Consider the following 20,754-nt stretch of genomic DNA (forward strand, 5'->3'; position numbering starts at 1 on the left):
ATTCTACATAAGTGGACATGTATGCAGATAATTACAATAATACAATGAAATAATTTCTAAGAGAGCTGCTATTACTGCAGTAGAAATGTTGAGGCTAGAATGACCAATTAATAAGGCAATGAAGGAGGCAACAGAATGTCACCAGAAGTGACATCTAAAACAAGTCCTAAAAGAAGAACAAGATTTTAGCATGTAAATTAGGGGGAAGTACACTTTAGGCAACATCAATAAATAGCATGAGTTAATAGCATGAAGGAAAGAAAATAGGTAGCTTGTTTGAGAAACTTTGTTTTTTAAAAGTAATCTCTACACCCAACATGGAGCTTGAACTCACCACCCTGAGATCAAGAGTCTCATGCTATACCAACTGAGCCAACCAGATGCCCCTTGTTTGAGAAACTTTTAGTGATTTTGTGTAAAATGAGGGAAGGAAGAGAAGATTAGGCAGAAAAAGTAGTTTAGGATCAAATCATGAAGGATTTTAATTTTTTTTAATGTTTTTATTTTTGAGAGAGAGAGCATGAGCAGGGGAGGGACAGAGTGAGAGGGAGACCCAGAATCTGAAGCAGGCTCCAGGCTCTGAACTGTCAGCACAAAGCCCGATGCAGGTCTCAAACCCCCAGACCGTGAGATCATGACCTGAGCTGAAGTCAGTCACTCAACCAACTGAGCCGCCCAGGCGCCCCTAAAATCATGAAGGATTTTAATGTTATGCTATTTTTTCCTTTAGGACTGGTGGTGAGGAGTTCCAAAAGATTTCAAAAGAATCACATGGTTAGATCTTTGTTTTTCGAGGAGCAGTCTTGGTGATAATGTGGAAAACATTGTCTAGAGGCAATCTACCAGGAGACCAGGTAGAGTTATGTAGTAGAAAGGACAGTTAGAAACAAACTGGAGTGCAACAAAATCATCTGCATGGAGGGAGACAGATTTGGGAGTCATCAACCAAAGTAGTGAAGGGTGTAGGAAATATACTCCTAGGGAAATTTGTACATCTCTAGAAAAGTAGAGGCTAGAGAACCCTGGGGATGATCAGCATTTAAATAGCTGGCAGGGAAAAAGAAAACAGTTGGAAGAACAGCCAGAGAAGTAGGAGGACCAGGAAAGATTGGGTTTGTGAGATACAAGGCAAGGGAGAGTTTTTGAGAAGACAATTATTAACAGCACTCAAATGTCACTTTAAAGGGAGTATAAGTATCAAAAGCTGGGCTATTAGTGGAGTAGTAGGTATGGAAGCTCACTGGCAATGGGTAAAAGGCTATAAATAGTGAGTGTTACAGCTCTGACAGTGCTTGAATAAGTGGATGCAGAGGGTAATATTACCATGTAGGGGCACCTGGTGGCTCAGTCAGTTGAGCGTCCAACTTCGGCTCAGGTCATGATCTCACAGCTCGTGAGTTCGAGCCCTGCATCAGGCTCTGTGCTGACAGCTCAGAGCCTGGAGCGTGCTTCAGATTCTGGGTCTCCCTCTCTCTCTGTCCCTAACCCACTCACATTCCATCTCTGTCTCTCTCAAAAATAAATAAACATTAAAAAAAATTAAAAAAAAAAGATTACCATATAAAAGATATGTGTATGTACACTTCCATGATGGTAATTTTTTTCTCCAGTTTTAGTTGTTGGTAATTCTGAGGAGACTTTGGTGGGTGGGGCGATGTGGAATGAGAAAAGTCTTCTAGGTTAGGCATTCCTTATCCACATTAATTTTTCAGTAGCCTTAAATGTAAGTTGATATTGTATTGCATTAAATATAATTTGTGCAAATGGGACGTGAATCCCAGATGTCAAAAATGTATTGGAATATTAAAATTTTGTAATTCCACACATTAGAAATTCAGTAGCATGGATGATATTCTCTGGTACTTTTATATATATAATATATATAAAATATAATATATATATTAATTTACATTCAAATTAGTTAGCATTTGGTACAATAATGATTTCAGGAGTAGAATCCAGTGATTCATCCCCTGCATATAACACCCAGTGCTCATCCCAAGTGTCCTCCTTAATGCCCCTTGCCCATTTAGCCCATTTCCCCTACCCAAAATCCCTCCAGCAATTTCTCAGTTCTCTGTATTTAAGAGTCTCTTATGTTTTGTCCCCTCCCTGCTTTTATATTATTTTTGCTTCCCTTTCTTTATGTTCATCTGTTTTGTATTTTAAATTCCACATATGAATGAAGTCATATGATATTTGTCTTTCTCTAATTTCGCTTAGCATAGTTGTTGTTTTTTAATGTCATAAGAAAACATCCAAATTCCTTGGCAAAAAGAAAACAAAAATAATTTCCTAAATTTAATTAAGGTAATATATCATACATTTCTATAACCAACACTATTCCTCCCTTTAAAAAACTTTTTATTTTGAGAAAATTGTGAATTCACATGCAGTTTTTTTTTTTTTAATTTTTTTTTCAACGTTTTTTATTTATTTTTGGGACAGAGAGAGACAGAGCATGAACGGGGGAGGGGCAGAGAGAGGGAGACACAGAATCGGAAACAGGCTCCAGGCTCCGAGCCATCAGCCCAGAGCCTGACGCGGGGCTCAAACTCACGGACGGCGAGATCGTGACCTGGCTGAAGTCGGACGCTTAACCGACTGCGCCACCCAGGCGCCCCTCACATGCAGTTTTAAGAAACAGAGATATCGTATACTATTCGCCCAGTTTCCCCCAATAGTATTACCTTAAATAACTATATATAGTACAATATAGCAATCAGGAAATTGACATTAAAGCCAAATTATGGAAAGAGCTCAAATGTCCATTGGCTGTCAAATGGATAAAGAAGATGTGGTATATATATACACAATGGAATATTACCCAGAATCAAAAAGAATGAAATCCTGCCATTTGCAACAACATGGATGGAACTAGAGTCTATTATGCTAATCAAAATAAGTCAGTCAGAGAAAGATAAATATCATATGAGTTCACTCATATTTGGAATTTAAGAAACACAACAGTACTCCTGTATCCCTTGGATAAATTCCTAGCAGTGCTATTGCTGGGTCATAGGGTAGGTCTATTTTTAATTTTCTGAGGAACCTCCACGATGAATGGATAAAGAAATTGTGGTTTATATACACAATGGAATACTACGTGGCAATGAGAAAGAATGAAATATGGCCTTTTGTAGCAACGTGGATGGAACTGGAGAGTTTGATGCTAAGTGAAATAAGCCATACAGAGAAAGACAGATACCATATGGTTTCACTCTTATGTGGATCCTGAGAAACGTAACAGAAACCCATGGGGGAGGGGAAGGGAAAAAAAAAAAAAAGAGGTTAGAGTGGGAGAGAGCCAAAGCATAAGAGACTGTTAAAAACTGAGAACAAACTGAGGGTTGATGGGGGGTGGGAGGGAGGGCAGGGTGGGTGATGGGTATTGAGGAGGGCACCTTTTGGGATGAGCACTGGGTGTTGTATGGAAACCAATTTGACAGTAAATTTCATATATTAAAAAATAAATAAATAAATAAATAAATAAATAAAATAAAAAAAAAAAAGAAACACAACAGATGAACATAGGGGAAGGGAAGGAAAAATAATATAAAAACAGAGAAGGAGGCAAACCATAAGTGACTCTTAAATACAGAGAAGAAACTGAGGGTTGCTGGAGGGGAGGTGGGTGAGGGCATGGGCTACTTGGGTGATGGGCATTAAGTATGGCACTTGCTGGGATGAGCACTGAGTGTTACATGTAAGTGATGAATCACCAAATTCTACTCCTGAAATCATTATTACACTATATGTTAACTAACTTGGATTTAAATTTTTAAAATAAAAATAAATAAATAATAAATAAATAAATTGACCTTGATACAATCCACTCACCCTATTTGGATTTTACTACTTTTAATGCTCTCATTTGCATGTGCTATGTGATTTTATCACATGTGTGGGTTCATGTGCCATGGCCACAGTCAAGATTCAGAATAATTGCATCACTACAGGCTCCCGCATATTGCCCTTTTATAGCCACACGCACCTCTATCCCATACCCTCTCTTTTACTCTGGGCAACCACTAATCTGTTCTCCATTATTATAATTTTTTCATCCCCAAAACATTATATAATGTTATATATATATAATATATATATTATATAATATATATATATTATATATATTTATATATATAACATAATATATTTTTTATATATTATGTTATATATATAATTATATAATATATATATAATATAATATAATATATATAATTATATAATAAAACTCACTTTTTATTAGTGAGTAGTAGTCCATGGTATGGATGTACCACAGCTTAACCATTCATCTATTGAAAAACACCTGGGTTGTTTCCAGTTTGGGGCAATTATGAATTAAGCTGCTATAAACATTTGTATTCAGGTTTTAGTGAACATAATTTTTCATTGATCTGAGGTCAAGGCTCATGACTGAAATTGCTGAGTCATATGGCAGTTGCATGTTTAGTTTTATGAGACACTGCCAGACTGTTTTCCAGATTGGCTGTACCATTTTACATTCCCATCAACAATGTATGTGTATATGTGATCCCGTTTCTCCACATCCTCATCGTCACCTTTGGTGTCACCACTTTTTCTTAAGCCATTCTGGTAGGCACACCGTGATATCACATGTGGTTTTAATTGCATTTCCCTAATGGCTAACGATGTTGAACATCTCTTCATGCACTTATTTGCCATTTCCTCTTTGGTCAGATGTCTGTTCTTGTCTCAGAGAAAAAGCATCCAAAATACGAAGGGGGTTCTTTTTATGTAGAAATTTGAGTAACACTGGTGGGTAATAAGGTTTTACAAAAGAAACTAATGCTGTTAAGTTGGGACTTGTTTATTGGATAAGATAGAAGCCCTAACATTAATTCTTACCCCTGTGAAGACATTGTTTTTTAATGTCATAAGAAAACATCCAAATTCCTTGGCAAGTACTCCTGTGGAGAACTAGGAAAATGGGATCCAGGAACTATACTTGGCTTTTTGATACCTTGACTATAGAGAGAATTGAGAGAATACAAATGAATAGAGAGATAAGAGAGCCTTTTGTAGGTATTGGATTCAGTCATTTCATGAATACATTTTCTAGCAAGTACCGGTAGTGCAGATATTTTATATTTTTGGCATGCTTTAGATATATTTGGATACCGTTTGTTGCCCTGTTCTAAGAGTCACTGTTGTATACTCACCCTGACAGAGACCAGTCTACTTCAGCTCTGGCGGGGCAGCATAATTACCTGTCAGCAGAACTACTACTCCCTTCAAAGAAGAGTTTGAATCAAAAACCTGCAATGACAGACCACTGCCTAACAAAATCAAGACCAAATTCCTAAATATATATTCAAGGTCAATAAAGCCCTAACCTACATTTTCTGCCCTCCCACTCCTTCTCTTGTGCTCTAACCAAACTGAAACAATGTTTTCTAAATCCATTCTGCTCTTTCCTGACTTCGAGCTTTTGTCCCTACTATATCCATTGCTGAAATCTCTTCCCTCACCATTTATACCTATAAAAACCCCACCTATCCCTTAAGGCCCTGCTTAGATGTTACTTTCTCCATGAAATCTCCTCTAATTCCTTGAGTCAGAAGCAAACATTCCTGCCTTTGTATTCACACAGAACTTTGAACCCCCTTACAGCACCCATCTCTCTGACCACCCTTTTGTGTAACTGTCATGCCAACACAGTAACATGGACGAATTTGAAATGCATTTTGCTAAGTGAAGGAAGTTAGACACGAAAAGCTACATACTGAATGACTCCATTTATCTGACATTCTGGAAAAGCGAAACCATAGGGACAGAAAACAGACTAAGGGTTACTAGGGTAAGGGTGGGGGGCAGGGTTTGACTATAAAGGCATAACACAAGGGAATTTGGGGGGTGATGGAACTGTTCTATGTCCTGATGGTGGTAGTGGCTACACAACTGTATGTCTGTCAAAAAATACAGAACTGTACACTAAAAAGGGTGAATGTTACTGCACTTAAATTACACCTTCACAAAAACAATGAGAAAAATTTATACCAGCCAGCCAACCTGCCCTTTAGCTCTGGTCATCCATTTACTTGTTCTTCAAATGTACTGTAATGTGCCAGGCTAAGAGCTGGGGCTACAAAGAAGAAAAATATGTGGCTCCTCCTCTCAAGGAACTCAGTCTCTGATGGAGGTGATAGGTATGCAGGTAAATAAATGCAGCAGGGTATAAAAGATGCTATATATAACACAGGCATATGTCAGATACAGTGGAGGCATAAAGGAAGGAGTGGTCATATGGACCTAGATTGTGGAGGGGCTATCCTTCCAAGTTTAGAAATTTATATTTTATTCAATATGCAATGAGAAGTGACATAATCGTAGCTGTTTTCATAAGTGTAATATGGCAGTTAATATGAAGGATGATCTGGAGGTGGGGGAGAGACAAAAAGCAAGGCGGTCAATTAGAAAGCTATTTACAATAGTCTAAGAGAAAATTAATATTACTTCCCCATTAGTAGACGATTGAGATTGGACTAAGCTTTCAATTAAAGCTTGTATGGCTAATAATCCAGATGCATGTAGGCAAAAACAAACAGAGGGCCCACAAAATTTTTCTTGCTACAATTTACCCCTGGTAGATTGGCATACTTAATGGAGGGATCACATTGCATTGATCCTTTTTTTAATGTTTTTATTTTACTTCTGAGAGAGAGAGAGAGAAAGCATGAGCAAGGGAGGGGCAGAGAGAGACGGAGACACAGAATCCGAAGCAGGCTCCAGGCTCTGCGCTGTCAGCACAGAGCACGATGCGAGGCTTGAACTCACAAACCACAAGATCATGACCTGGGCCGAAGTCAGATGCTCAACCAACTGAGCCACCCAGGTGCCCCAACATTGATTTTTTTTTATCTCCCCCAGCAACTATCATAAGACTTTGCAGATATTAGAAGTTCTAAAAAATGTTTATTATTCTAATGAATAAATTACAGAACAGGGGAATTTTCTTTTAAATTACTGAAATTCCAAAGGAGAAAATTATAATTCCTTCATGCCCGATGTCACTAACTGCTTACAATTTTGTATGTCAGACAGCCCAGAGGGTAAAGGTTAGTAAAAATGTTTTATTCCTAAATTTGTATACAGATTGAAGTGATCAGGTGGAATTAGTCTAGCACTTTTCCCCCCAGAAACTCTGCTTCTTCTTTGCTCACTGCTACCTAACACAACTTTCAGTGACAGGGGTAAGATTCTGTGAAAAAGAAAATGGAATAACAGCAGGTATTATAAATACACTTCTGTTTTTTCTTTTTCTTTTTCTTTTTTTCTTTTTCTTTTTTTTTCTTTTTTTTCTTTTTTTTAAACTATGGCCTCTGTCTTGAAACTTTGAAAACGTCTGCTGAAAATGCCTATAAGGGGCGTAATTGAAAGCACTAATATAAGATAGCCTTCTTGAAACGTGTGAAGTTTTCATCCTGCCTTGAATCTAACCAAATAGAAGGTCCAAAAACCAGCAGAGTGCTATGCTGTAAACACCATGTAGGGCCCAAACGTATGCTCTCATCAGGTCCCTAAACACCTCAACTGTCCGCACCTAAGAAAAACGAAGGCATTTAATGAACTTGGTGGGATTATTGAAGGTAAACTTGATGAGCCTCTTCTTCAAACACACAAGAGCTTCAGGCTTTCAATTTCTGCTTTTTTTTTCTCTTCTCTCCCAAAGAGCAAACATTGCTGAGCCACTTCATTGCCTCTGGTGAAAGGCTTTCTGTGGCTCCAGAGTTGACAACATCCAGAACATTAAGCAGTCAGTGACTTCTGCATCTGAACTAGTTTGCTATGAAGAACATGAAGTATACTGATGCTATCTGCACCCAAAGTTGCACAGAGACAACTTAGAAAAAAGTGTACCTACTCCCTGCTATTTGAAAGTTTGTCAGCTAAGGGAGAAGTGATTTTATAGATTCCAGAGTGTGCTGTGGTTCAGTGGATCGGGACACTTTTTTTCCTTTGGATGTTCCCCTTAGTATTTTTCCTCATTAAAGTTCCTGTGCCTTTACATTGCATGATTTGTGATGGAGTCAAACCAAAGTAATTTTTGTAGCCACAAAATACCCTTTTTTTTTTTTTTTTTTTTAATTTTTTTTTTTCCCAACGGTTTTTATTTTTTATTTTTGGGACAGAGAGAGACAGACAGAACATGAACGGGGGAGGGGCAGAGAGAGGGAGACACAGAATCAGAAACAGGCTCCAGGCTCCGAGCCATCAGCCCAAAGCCTGACGCGGGGCTCAAACTCACGGACCGCGAGATCGTGACCTGGCTGAAGTCGGACGCTTAACCGACTGCGCCACCCAGGCGCCCCACAAAATACCCTTTTGTTGAAGGCCTGCTTGCCCCTTGCCTGTTTCCTGTGACCAATATAACCATAACACTTATCTAATTCTGGAGTGACAAAACTTAATTACTGTGCGAATTACAAGTGGTAAGCCAGCTGATTTCAGCTGTCTCAACTATGTGACAGCACCCGGTCACTTAATGCCAAATACTTGTTTACTACATGTTATTGATCAGTTTTGAGCCCTGGCCAGTTGTGGCTAATCCTAATGCATATAGCTGGCAGCTGTGAATTTGTGACTTTGCCCCTTGGAATACAAAGGCTGCCTTTGCCCACACTTGGGCAGACTTGAGCTTCTAAAGGGCAAGCCTTGGCCTCAGTAGGTGATTGTGATTACGCACTCTAATACAAGTATGTTTATTCTTAAACTGCTTTTCAGAAATCCCAGCTTTACTAGGAATTATCAAATTATGTTCCCATTAAAAATGAACCCCTGGGGCAGCTGGGTGGCTCAGATGGTTAAGCATCCGACTTTGGCTCAGGTCATGATCTACGGTTTGTGAGCCCCACTTCGGGCTCTGCGCTGACAGCGCTGAGACTGCTTGGGATTCTCTCTCTCTCTCTCTCTCTCTCTCTCTCTCTCTCTGTCACTCTGCCCCTCCCCAACTTACATGCTCACTCTCTCTAAATAAATACACTTAAAAAATTAAAATTAAAATTAACCCCATTCTGTCTGTAGGTTAAAAAAAACCACCCATTGTCCATGTACATTTTTAAGAACTCAACTCCTCCCTAATTTAGTAAACTGATCCGATCTATGCCTGCCAGGCCCACCCTCCTCTATAGCATTTCTATCATTTGTGCTAGGCAGTGGCAAGATCATAGATACTTCTTCAGATATACTATTTGAGTTGTTAGGCTTTAATTTGAGGGAACATTAAGTGGTTCAGAATATAGCTATATAATTTTTCATTATTATTATCCCCATTTTATAGTTGAGCAAGAAGAAAGAGAAACTGGGGTGCCTGGGTGGCTTACGGTTTGTGATCTCACAGTTTGTGAGTTTGAGCCCTGCATCAGGCTCTGCACTGACAGTGTGGAGCCTGCTTGGAATTCTCTCCCTCTCTCTCTGCCCCACCCCAACTTGTGCATGTGCTCTCTTTCTCTCTCTCAAAATAAATAAACATTTTTAAAAAGAAGAAAGAGAAACTTCCTCAGTGTCAAACAACCAGTCAACAGTAAATCTAAAACTAATAGCAGAATGGGCGCCTGGGTGGCTCAGTTGGTTGAGCGCCCGACTTCAGCTTAGGTCATGATCTCATGTCTTGTGGGTTCGAGCCCCGCATCGGGCTCTGTGCTGACAGCTCACAGCCTGGAGACTGTTTCAGATTCTGTTTCTCCCTTTTTCTCTGCCCCTCCCCCACTCGCACTTTGTCTCTCTCTCTCTCTCTCTCAAAAATAAATAAACATTAAAAATTAAAAAAAAAATAACAGCAGACGCTGGAGTGTGGGTGCTCTGTGGATCTAGTCTACTGAGTAGCATTAATGGATTGGAACTAAATCTCACATGTTTTCATATCTGTAGGGCAAATTCATTAAAAACATTGTTCTCGCTCATTTTCCCCAAGTAATTACTTTTCTTTCTTTCAATAGCATATACATAAATCTCTTGTGGTCACAGATCTAATTCTTCTGGAATCTTCATCTTACTAGAAACCTGAAAAGGAAAGAGAGGAGACTGCCTGAGACCAGATGAGTTTCCCAAGTAGGCTGTCCTTATGCCGGCAGTGGAGGGAAGGTAAAAATCAATTGTGCCATGTCCATTATTTCCCCCCAGCACTGGCCCTGCCCAATGTTCCGCCAATGCCATTCCTGTTCACCATATCTTGGGCCCTTCCCCGCTCTTGTTCCTCTTTAGCAATCTGGGATCTCCTCAATCATCTCCCCAAACTCAATAGCTAATCTAATCCCCAGTAGCAGCCAAATTGACACAATTTAGTACAAATTTTCTGCATTGTCATCCATCAATACAATTCCTTTCTGTACTCATTTTCATCCACGGACATAAAATACCCTTTCTGCACATAACACACACATGTTCAGGCACTGCTCGCCACACACTCATGGGAGTGAGAGTGCTCACCTGAAGATGTAAGCATTTGTAAATGATGATGAAGCACTTGACTAAATGTACTTTCATAATCTGTTTAGGAATTTGGAGGCTGCAAAGCAGGAAATCTGGGCCCTCTGGTGAGGGGCTTCGTAGAATACTAAAATATGTTACTGGATGTACTGTAAAACACCCATTCTTTGCACCCTGTCATAATTTCCTTACTATGTAAGTGGGGAGATGGTATAGGAGAGTGAAAATGGCATAGAATTTGGAGTCATACTCCTACTGTGAATTCCAACTCTGCCACATACTGGTTGTATGACCTTTGGCAAGATACTTTACTTTTCTGAGCCTCATTTTCCTCATCTGAAAAAGAAAAGGGAATTATAATAGGATTTTATTACCTGTTGTAAGAATTGACTGATATATATAATTCATGCATGTAAAGTATCTGGCACATAGTAGGTTTTCAACAAATATGTTGCCTTTCTACCATTATTTTTGAAAGTACTATCGAATAGAGTGGAATGTGGTATAATAGGACAAGTGTAGTGTTTTTTTTAATGTTTATTAAACATTACCTGAGCCGAAGTCAGACGCTTAACTGACTGAGCCACCCAGGCACCCCGGAACAAGTGTAGATTTTATTTAAGATGGGTCAAATTCCAATTCTGCCATATGGTTACCATGGGTGACCTCAGTAAGTTACTTAACCTGATCCTCAGTTTCTTCTTCTGTATGATGTAGCATATACTTATCTCAAAGGTAGAAGTACCTGGCCTATAGTAAGTTCTCAAGGATAGCTGTTAATGGGGGCTCCTGGGTGGCTTAGTCGGCTAAGCGTCTGACTCTTGGTTTTGGCTCAGGTCATGATCTCACGGTTCGTGGGTTTGAGCTCTGCATCGGGCTCCGCACTGACAGCATGGAGCCTGCTTAAGATTCTCTCTCTCTCTCTCTCTCTCTCTCTCTCTCCCTCTCTCTTCGTCTCTCTCTCTCTCTCTAAATAAATAAACTTTTTGGTAATTTTTTATATTTATTTATTTAATGTTTTATCTTTTTTCCTTTGTTGTTTATTTTTTTAATTTTTTTAAATTTTATTTTTTAAATTTACATTCAAATTAGTTAGCATATAGTGCAACAATGATTTCAAGGGTAGATTCCTTAATGCCCCTTACCCATTTAGCCATCCCCCCTCCCACAACCCCTCCAGTAACCCTCTGTTCTCCATATTTAAGAGTCTCTTATGTTTTGTCCCCCTCCCTGTTTTTATATTATTTTTGCTTCCCTTCCCTTATGTTCATCTGTTCTGTGTCTTAAAGTCCTCATATGAGTGAAGTCATATGATATTTGTCTTTCTCAGACTGACTAATTTTGCTTAGCATAATACCCTCTAGTTCCAGCCACGTAGTTGCAAATGGCAAGATTTCATTCTTTTTGATTGCCAAATAATACTCCATTGTATATATATACCACATCTTCTTTATCCATTCATCCATCGATGGACATTTGGGCTCTTTCCACACTTCCGCTATTTTTGATAGTGCTGCTATAAACATTGGGGTGTATGTGTCCCTTTGAAACAGCATACCTGTATCCCTGGGATAAACACCAAGTAGTGCAATAGCTGGGTCGCAGGGTAGTTCTATTTTTAATTTTTTGAGGAACCTCCCTACTGTTTTCCAGAGTGGCTGCACCAGCTTGCATTCCCTCCAGCAATGCAAAAGAGATCCTGTTTCTCTGCATCCTTGCTAACATCTGTTGTTGCCTGAGTTGTTAATGTTAGCCATTCTGACAGGTGTAAGGTGGTATCTCATTGTGGTTTTGATTTGTATTTCCTTGATGATGAGTGATGCTGAGCATCTTTTCATGTGTCGGTTGGCCATCTGGATGTCTTCTTTGGAGAAGTATCTGTTCATGTCTTTTGCCCATTTCTTCACTGGATTATTTGTTTTTTGAGTGTTGAGTTTGATAAGTTCTTTACAGATTTTGGATACTAACCCTTTATCTGATATGTCATTTGCAAATATCTTCTCCCATTCCGTCGGTTGCCTTTTAGTTTTGCTGATTGTTTCCTTCTCTGTGCAGAAGCTTTTTATTTTGATGAGGTCCCAATAGTTCATTTTTGCTTTTGTTTCCCTTGCCTCTGGAGATGTGTTGAGTAAGAAGTTGCTGTGGCCAAGATCAAAGAGGTTTTTGCCTGAAATAAACTTTTTTTTTTAATTAAAAAGGGGTAGCTAGTAATGTTATGGACGTGAGAAGACTGTTTCAGAGAGAGCATACTCACTCTTGGAGACCCCTTCGTTGAAAGTCTGTCTTGTCTTTGAGTGCAGGAAAGCTTGGTTTAACAACGATCCCCTGTTTTCTAATAGTTGCATACCCACTTGAGTTGACTGAAGTTTACCTGCACTTGGAAATGATGTTATTTGAAGGTATGCTGCACCATCACATTGTGGGCTTTTTGCTTTGTTTGGCTGCTTACTCTCTCCATACCCCCATCAATTCCCTCTTGCTATCCACAAAACAGCTGCCTGGAGCAGAAAATTGTTGCCATCCCCTCTCTACACATTTTCTACACCTATATTATGAGACATGTAGCCACGACATTGCTTAGTTGTCAAGACACTATTTGTCCCAGATGGTGCTTTGCCATTTATTTAATGGTAAGAAGCCAGATGTGATGTCTCATTTCTTGCAGACATATTAAAGGCTGAATACTGTTGTCCATCTCTGCACCTCTGCAGAAACTCAGGGTGATTGGAAACATAACTGGTCACAATGGTGCCCTGCTGTTGCTTCTGCATGATGCTTCTCTGCTTATTAGTTCATTTTTTTTTTTTTGCGTTTATTTATTTTTGAGACAGAGAGAGACAAAGCATGAACGGGGGAGGGTCAGAGAGAGGGAGACACAGAATCTGAAACAGGCTCCAGGCTCTGAGCTGTCAGCACAGAGCCCGACGCAGGGCTCGAACTCACGGACCGCGAGATCATGACCTGGGCGAAGCCGGCCGCTTAACCGACTGAGCCACCCAGGCGCCCCTAGTTCATTATTTTGATGGCACACTGCTCAAGGCACCTTTTGGCTCAGTACTGCTGATACAAATATTTAGCAGGGTTAGCCTTTGTGGTAGGATTTGAGAAATCCCAAAAGGTTCCTGGCCCAAGTGTGTCTCCCTCACTGGTTACAGTGCCTGAAATGCATATGAGAAACATTTCACTTGAACTTACTTTGGTATAAGGCCATGTTAAAGTGCGAAAGCCACTCTCCAAAAGGAAGATACGGAGTCATTATCAGCTATTAACACTTAGAGTCAGGACTGCATTGGAATCCTGATTCTGTTACTAGTTATATGACCTCAAGCAGGTTGTAAATTCTCTCTGAGCTGGTCTCCTCTTCTGAAAACGGGGATAATAGTGGATGATTGTGAAAATTAAATGAGATAATAGGGGCACCTGGGTGGTTCAGTGGATTGAGCTTCCGACTTCAGCTCAGGTCATGATCTCGCAGTCCGTGAGTTCGAGCCCCGCATCAGGCTCTGTGCTGACAGCTCGGAGCCTGGAGCTGCTTTCAGATTCTGTGTCTCCCTCTCTCTCTGCCCCTCCCCCACTCATGCTCTGTCTCTCTCTCTCTGTGTTAAAAATAAACATTAAAAATTTAAAAAAAATTAAATGAGATAATGCATGTACAGTACATAGCGAATGCTCAATGAGCAGTAGCTGTTATTTAGCCTTACGGACAGTAGGACCCCTAGGGAATACTTCTATGGCTAGTCCATTTGGTTGGAGGGTTGGGAATAAGGTGAAGTTTGGTACAGGAAAATTGCTCAAAGCAAACGTCCTGGTGCAGTGGCAATATAGCCATGAGTAGCAAGGAAACTCTAGGGACCTGGGCTTGCAGGAGCTGGGTGGGAGGAAGTGGAAGGACTGAAGCAAAGTCAAACTACACTTTCATGAACTTTCCAACAAGCAAAATGTAGTACTATTCAGGATGCGATGCTCTGTGAGGTAGTAAACTCTGACACTGGGAGTGTTCAAGCAGAGCCTGGGTTCTGGCTACCCATCAGCAATACCCTAGTTTGCCCCAGGGCTTCTCAAACTTGTGTGCATGTGTACAAATCATCTGCGGATCTTGTTAAAATGTAGGTTCTGACTCAGCAGGTCTGGAGTGGGACCCAAGATTCTTCATTTCTCACAAGCTCCCTGCTGATGCTGATGCTCCTGATCAACAGGTCTTATCCATAGGAGCAAGGCTCTGTTGCAGTTTGAAAAGAAATCACAGACAGAGGGATATGATTGGGGAAAGCCACAGAGTTACCCAGACAAGTCTCCACAGAGTGGAAGGACTTTGATGCAGTCATAATATGCAGTCTGGTTCTTAGCTTTGTAGGTTTTGAGATTTGATTGGTAGTATAACTAGAGACTGGGCTCTTGGGGACTGACTCATATTTAACCAAATTCACAACAGACCAATATCCATGCCAGAATGCCAACTGATTAATTTATAATGAGAAGTATAACTTCCAAGCGGACCAGATACTAGTGTTTGCTGATCAGTGCATTATCTCCCTATAGGCATATTTACATGGGGAGCTAGCTGATAATAAGAAGGTTGCTTGATGAGGATGGACTCGTAGCAAGGGGAGAGTTCATAGGATGATTTTAACAGTTACATGTCTTTAAGCTATAATAGTGTGATATCTCCATCTCCACAACTGGGCTAGACCTCCAGAATAGTGCTGCGGATGTTAGCTTCCTCACTAGTCTTTCTGCCTCCTGTCTTGTCTTCATACAATCCAGATAATGTCTTTGAGCCTAGGTATGATAATAATCATTTATTTGTTCCACTGACTTCAATATAAATTCACAGTTTAAAACATCATTACAAAATGCTTAAAACATAGAGACAAGGGGCATCTGGGTGGTTCAGCTGGTTGAGTGTCCAACTCTCGACTTTGGCTCAGGTCATGGTTCCAGGGTCCTGAGGTCAAGCCCTGTGTCGAGCTCCACGCTGAGCATGGAGCCTGCTTAAGATTCTTCTCTCTCTCTCTCTGTCTCTCTCTCTCTCTCTGTCTCTCTCTCTCGGGAGTCTGGGTGGCTCGGTTGGTTAAGCATCCAACTTCAGCTCAGGTTATGATCTCACAGTTCGTGGGTTTGAGCCCCGCATCAGGCTCTCTGCTATCAGCACAGAGCTTGCTTTGGATGCTCTGTCTCCCTCTCTTTCTGCCTCTTCTCTGCTGATGCTTGCAATCTCTCTCTCAAAAATAAATAAACATTAAAAAAAAGATTCTAGCTCTCTCCCTGTGCCCCTCTCAACCACTCATGCATGCTGTCTCTAAAAATAAAAAAATTAAAAATTAAAAAATAGAGAGAAGTTGAAAAAAATAGTACAGTGAGCACCTATAGACCCACCATCTAGACTCAACAATTGCTATCATTTTGCCATATGTACTTTATGTAGGTGTGTGTGTGCCTGTATGCACATATGTGTTGAATCCATACTCTTTAACACAATTTTCTAAACTCTTCATATTCTGGCACAGCCTACTTGTCCAGCTTCACTTTCCCTGGCTCTCCCTTTGCAACTTGCATCCCAGCCATACTTAACTATTTAATGTTAGTTCCCTGAATGCTCCTGGTGTTTTCATGTAATATATTATTGCCTATGCCTGAATATCCTTACTCCCTTTTGCTTGATTAACTCTATTTGTTCTTAAAGACTCAGCCACACCCATGTTGCCATAGCACCCTACGTTTTTCTCAGTCATAACAGTTATTAAACTGTACTGTTATTGTCTACCTCCCTGACTTTCCTACTAAACTGTGAACTCATTGAGGGTAGGGACTTTTTTTTTGTCTCTGTATACCTATGCCTCTCCAGTGGCTTGCACTTGGTAGGTGTTCAATAATCACAAAATCCAACTGCCCACCGGAGGGTTCTACCTAGTTACATCATAGGCAACTCAAAATCAACGTATCTATACTGAGCTCATCTCTTTTCCACCCGCTTCTGCCCATTTACACCCCTCCTCTGGGGTGCCTGGGTGGCTCAGTCTGTTTAAGCTTCTGACTTTGGCTCAGGCCATGATCTCAATGGTTCGTGAGTTTGAGCCCCGCTTTGGGCTCTGCACTGACCCTGTGGAGCCTGCTTGGGATTCTCTCTCTCTCTCTCTCTCTCTCTCTCTCTCTCTCTCTCTCTCTCCACCCCTCCCCCATTCGTGCTCTCTTTTTTTCTTTCTCAAAATAAATAAACTTTAAAAAAATAAATAAAGCCCTCCTCCTGACTGAACGTCATCCAGTCTTCCAAGCCAAAAACCTCAGAGCAAACCCTAACACTTCCCTCTCTTTCATCCTCCAACATAAATTTCCAATCTGTCCACCTCTCTTTATCTCTGCTACCTGTCTAGCCTGGGCCAGCTTCTTCTCTCACCTGGAGCACTCCTGAAAATCTTCTATCTTGGCCCACTGCTTCTCATCTTGTCCCCTCCAGCCTATTATCCACAGAGGAGCCATAATGATCTCTAAAATTCAGAGCTGATTATATTACTCCATGTGTAAACCCTGATTGTATTACTCCCTGCTTTTGGATAAAGTCCAAACTCCCCAGCTTTGATGAAAGGACTCTCGAGAACTGACCTCTGTGCACCCATAGAACTTTGTGTCTTGTACTCTTAGGTTCCAACCATTTTGTGTTTATAGAGCCTGTAGTACTTTTTGTCTCCCAACATTTTCAGTTTCATGCCTCAGCGCATTCCCTTTTATTGTTTTCTGCCTAGGAAGGCTAACCCTCTCAAACTCAGCACGGACAGGTGTCACCTCCTGTGGGCAGCTTTTCCTTACTTCCCAGCCTGGGTTAGGTTCCTCTTCTCTATTACCCGTTACTGCCCTGTACACACCTCTGTCACAGCACTCACACTATACACATATAGCTCTCTATACTGCAATAATAAGTTTGCTTGTTTGTCCCATTGAAACTAATTTATGAATTTTTTGAGAGCAGAGTTAATGTCTTATTTGCTTTTTTTCCTTTTTACCCCAGTGCTTAGTTGAGGGCTGGCATATAGATGTGCAAGAAATACTTGTTTAAGAATGAATATTAACAAATGTCTCTCCAAACTTCATTTTTGTAGATGCCTTATAAAAGATCTGTTTATTTTTTTTTAATCTTTATTTATTTTTGAGAGAGAGAGAGAGAGAGAGACAGAGTGCTAGCATGGGATAAACAAAAAGAGAGGGAGACACAGAATCCGAAGCTCACCAATCATGGCTCGAACTCACCAATCATGAGATCATGACCTGAGCCAAAGTCCAATGCTTAACCCACTGAGCCACCCAGGTGCCCCAAAGATCTTTTTAATTTTAAATACATTGTTTCTTTAAAGTACAACATAGTCGATTGCCACACAGGTAATCGTTATTGAATTTTGTGTGTTCTTCAACAAATTCAGACAATTTCTAGAATTGTACTTTCTTAGAGATGGTCGATCCTACCCTTTCCTTTTTCTGTAGGTAATTTTTATCTCAGAGATAAACATCATCCGTAGTTGGGGGTGTCATGCTGTTGGCCTCACATACCCACTTTGATCTCTTATGTTCCTTTTAGTATAATAGGGTTCATGTTTCACAGATTTGCCCATTTAATTTGGATTCTAGTGCTGTTTAGTTATGGTGTGAATTTTCCCTTAGGTTTGTCTCAAGCCATGAGAGTATCAAGTGAAAAATTGTCCCATTGCTTAATCTTTGGGCATAATATTGATTAAGTAAATGTTGGTCCAGGGACGGAGGGGAGTGTGACTGGGAATTTAAAAATGCTGGGCTGGATAAAGTGAATTGTCTCTTTGAACTGAAAATGTAGCTAAAACTGAACATCCTGAACATCACTGTCTCTGATTATTATCTCAAAGTGACAACTTTAAGATTATTTACAAGGTATGGGGTCCCTGACCCTATTTGCTAATAATAGTATTTAACAGATATATTTTTTACACTGTGCTAAGCACTGTTCTAAGTGCTTTACATGTATGAACTCATTTAATCGTCTGAACAACTTTATGAGGTAGGTGATATTACTATCCCCATTTTACAGATGATGAGGAAACTGAGTCACAGAGAAGTAACTTCCCCAAGGTAAAAAGTTATCCATAACTGTTATACAACAGGTGTATTAATTCACTTTTGTCCAATGCATATTTCTTAAGCACCTCTTAAATGCAGTAATTGACAGGGCAGATAAAAATTGTACACTTAAAGTAAGGAGGAATAATAATGCAACAGTGCCATGCATGAATCACCAAGGTGAGTCAGGCTCCCTTCAGTTGGTGGTAAATGGGCAAAGATTATATAGCTAAGGTCAGGAATGGCGCAGATGTATAGATTCGAGTAAACCTGTTTGTGGAAGACGAGAGAAGAGATTTAGTTTTGATGTGTGTGAAAACGGTAATTCTTTTCTGAGGACTAAGATTACTTTCAGACGGGGCTTCTGATGCAGTCTATTTAGCACGAGGTAAGCGTCAGAAGGAAATACCCAGTATGACGCTTGTCTGGAGCAAGAAAGGAGAAAGCTTTAAAAAAAAAAAAAAAAGTAACAATGCGCTTTTCCTGCCCATCCCCCTCTAGAGAATCAATAAACAGCCTGCCTGCCCCCTCTCCGGACACCACCCACCCACCCGAATTCCCTTGACTACAACTCAGACCCTTCTGATTCGCGCTTTCTAGAAGTACTTTCACATTCTGGCACCTTAAGCCAGAAAAGGCCTTTAGGCAAATGTTTGGAGCGAAAAAGCTATTCTTGCAACCCCAAACGGGCTCGGATCCTACTGGAGAGCTTTTACGGTCGCAGATGGTATATAGTTCCTGGCCTGTCCATTTTTTACAACGCGACGCGACACACCTGGCCACACAGCCTCAGAGCCTACTCTAACTAGCCTGCCCATCCTGTTACCCTTTTAAGAGGCGGATCCCGCAGTGTCCTTTCCTCCCTCCCAGCCACCTCTACCCCCAGTCCTCTGGGCGGAGCTTCCAGCTAAAGACCCAGAGCCCGAAGCGGCCTCAGCAGTAGCGGCGAGGACCAGAGCTGCGAAGAGCTGCATCTGCTGCAGCCCCTTCGCCGACGCTACGTGCCTCGCGGCTCCCACCTAGCTCCGGCGCGCGCCGGCCCCTCTCCGCCTCCTTCCCACCTGGCGCGCACCTGGGCCCGGCCGGGTCCCGCCGAGAGCCAGGAGGGCGCGTGCCAGGGGCCCCTCGGGAACCGCATAGCGCGCGCGCCATGGGGCTGCCGCCCGGGGCCGGGGTCTTGTGCCGCGGTGGCTGCGGCTTTTCCCGATTGCTGGCGTGGTGCTTCCTGCTTGCTCTGAGTCCCCAAGCCCCCGGCTCCCGGGGGGCCGAGGCTGTGTGGACCGCGTACCTCAACGTGTCCTGGAGGGTTCCGCACACCGGAGTGAACCGCACGGTGTGGGAGCTGAGCGAGGAGGGCGTGTACGGCCAGGATTCGCCGCTCGAGCCCGTGGCCGGGGTCCTGGTGCCGCCCGACGGGCCGGGGGCGCTCAACGCCTGTAACCCGCACACGAATTTCACGGTGCCCACGGTCCCGGGGGACTGGGGAAGCGCCGTGCAGGTCTCTTGGTTGGCCCTCATCCAGCGCGGCGGGGGCTGCACCTTCGCAGACAAGATCCACCTGGCTTACGAGAGAGGGGCGTCTGGAGCCGTCATCTTCAACTTCCCGGGGACCCGCAATGAGGTCATCCCCATGTCTCACCCGGGTGAGTGCAGCTACTACATTGCGCCCCATCAACCCCCCTCCGAGGCCAGTTTTTTTTTTTTTCCTCTTATTTTGCTCGGTGCTGTCTTTCCCCTATCCCCTTGCATCGCCGGGAAAACGAGTGCCCTTTCTGTCCCTACCAAGTGAGGCAGGGTCTTCTCCTTCCCGAGATCTCACCCTGCGTGGGGAGTGGGGCGAAAAAAATCCTTCAGAATGTGCCTGTCTGGTGGAAAAGGGTAAGACCAACGGAGTGCGGAGGCTGGCACGTCGAGAAGGACTGTTTGGGCTCCTTGGGTCGCCTTTTCCTGGTGTTCCACCAAGGGTGCCTTGCGTTGGCTGCTTTGGTGGTGGACATTGGCTTTGAAATGACTGGAGTGCAGGCGGCCTGGAAATCCCTTCCTCATTCTTTTTCCTGTTTAACAACCTCAGGCCTGAGGCAGGTTTTGCCCTCCTCTCTCCCAGTTTTTCTCTCCCTGTTTCCTAGTATCAAGTACACGAGATTGTGTTACTGTGCCCTGTTAACCTCATTGCAGTTTGGGTGGAAACTGCCTAGTTTAGGGGCTCTTCTCTGCCCCAGGGTCTCG

General features: G+C 41.9%; 1 protein-coding gene across 2 annotated transcripts in view; it reads left to right on the plus strand.

The window, feature by feature from the left end:
* The window catches only part of RNF128 (ring finger protein 128), a 111,608-nt gene that overhangs the window by 34,881 nt on the left and 55,973 nt on the right, over window positions 1-20,754 (plus strand). The window contains exon 1 of one of the 2 annotated variants that reach the window (XM_058712834.1): window positions 19,438-20,171. The exons of the other annotated variant lie outside the window; for it this stretch is intronic. Within the exon in view, the coding sequence (XP_058568817.1) occupies window positions 19,679-20,171 (493 nt within the window). The 5' untranslated portion in view covers window positions 19,438-19,678. Of the gene's footprint in view, window positions 1-19,437; window positions 20,172-20,754 lie in introns of those variants that run through there. 2 annotated transcript variants of the gene reach the window in all.

This window comes from Neofelis nebulosa, chromosome X (genome assembly GCF_028018385.1).
Source record: "Neofelis nebulosa isolate mNeoNeb1 chromosome X, mNeoNeb1.pri, whole genome shotgun sequence".
NCBI lineage: Eukaryota > Metazoa > Chordata > Mammalia > Carnivora > Felidae > Neofelis > Neofelis nebulosa.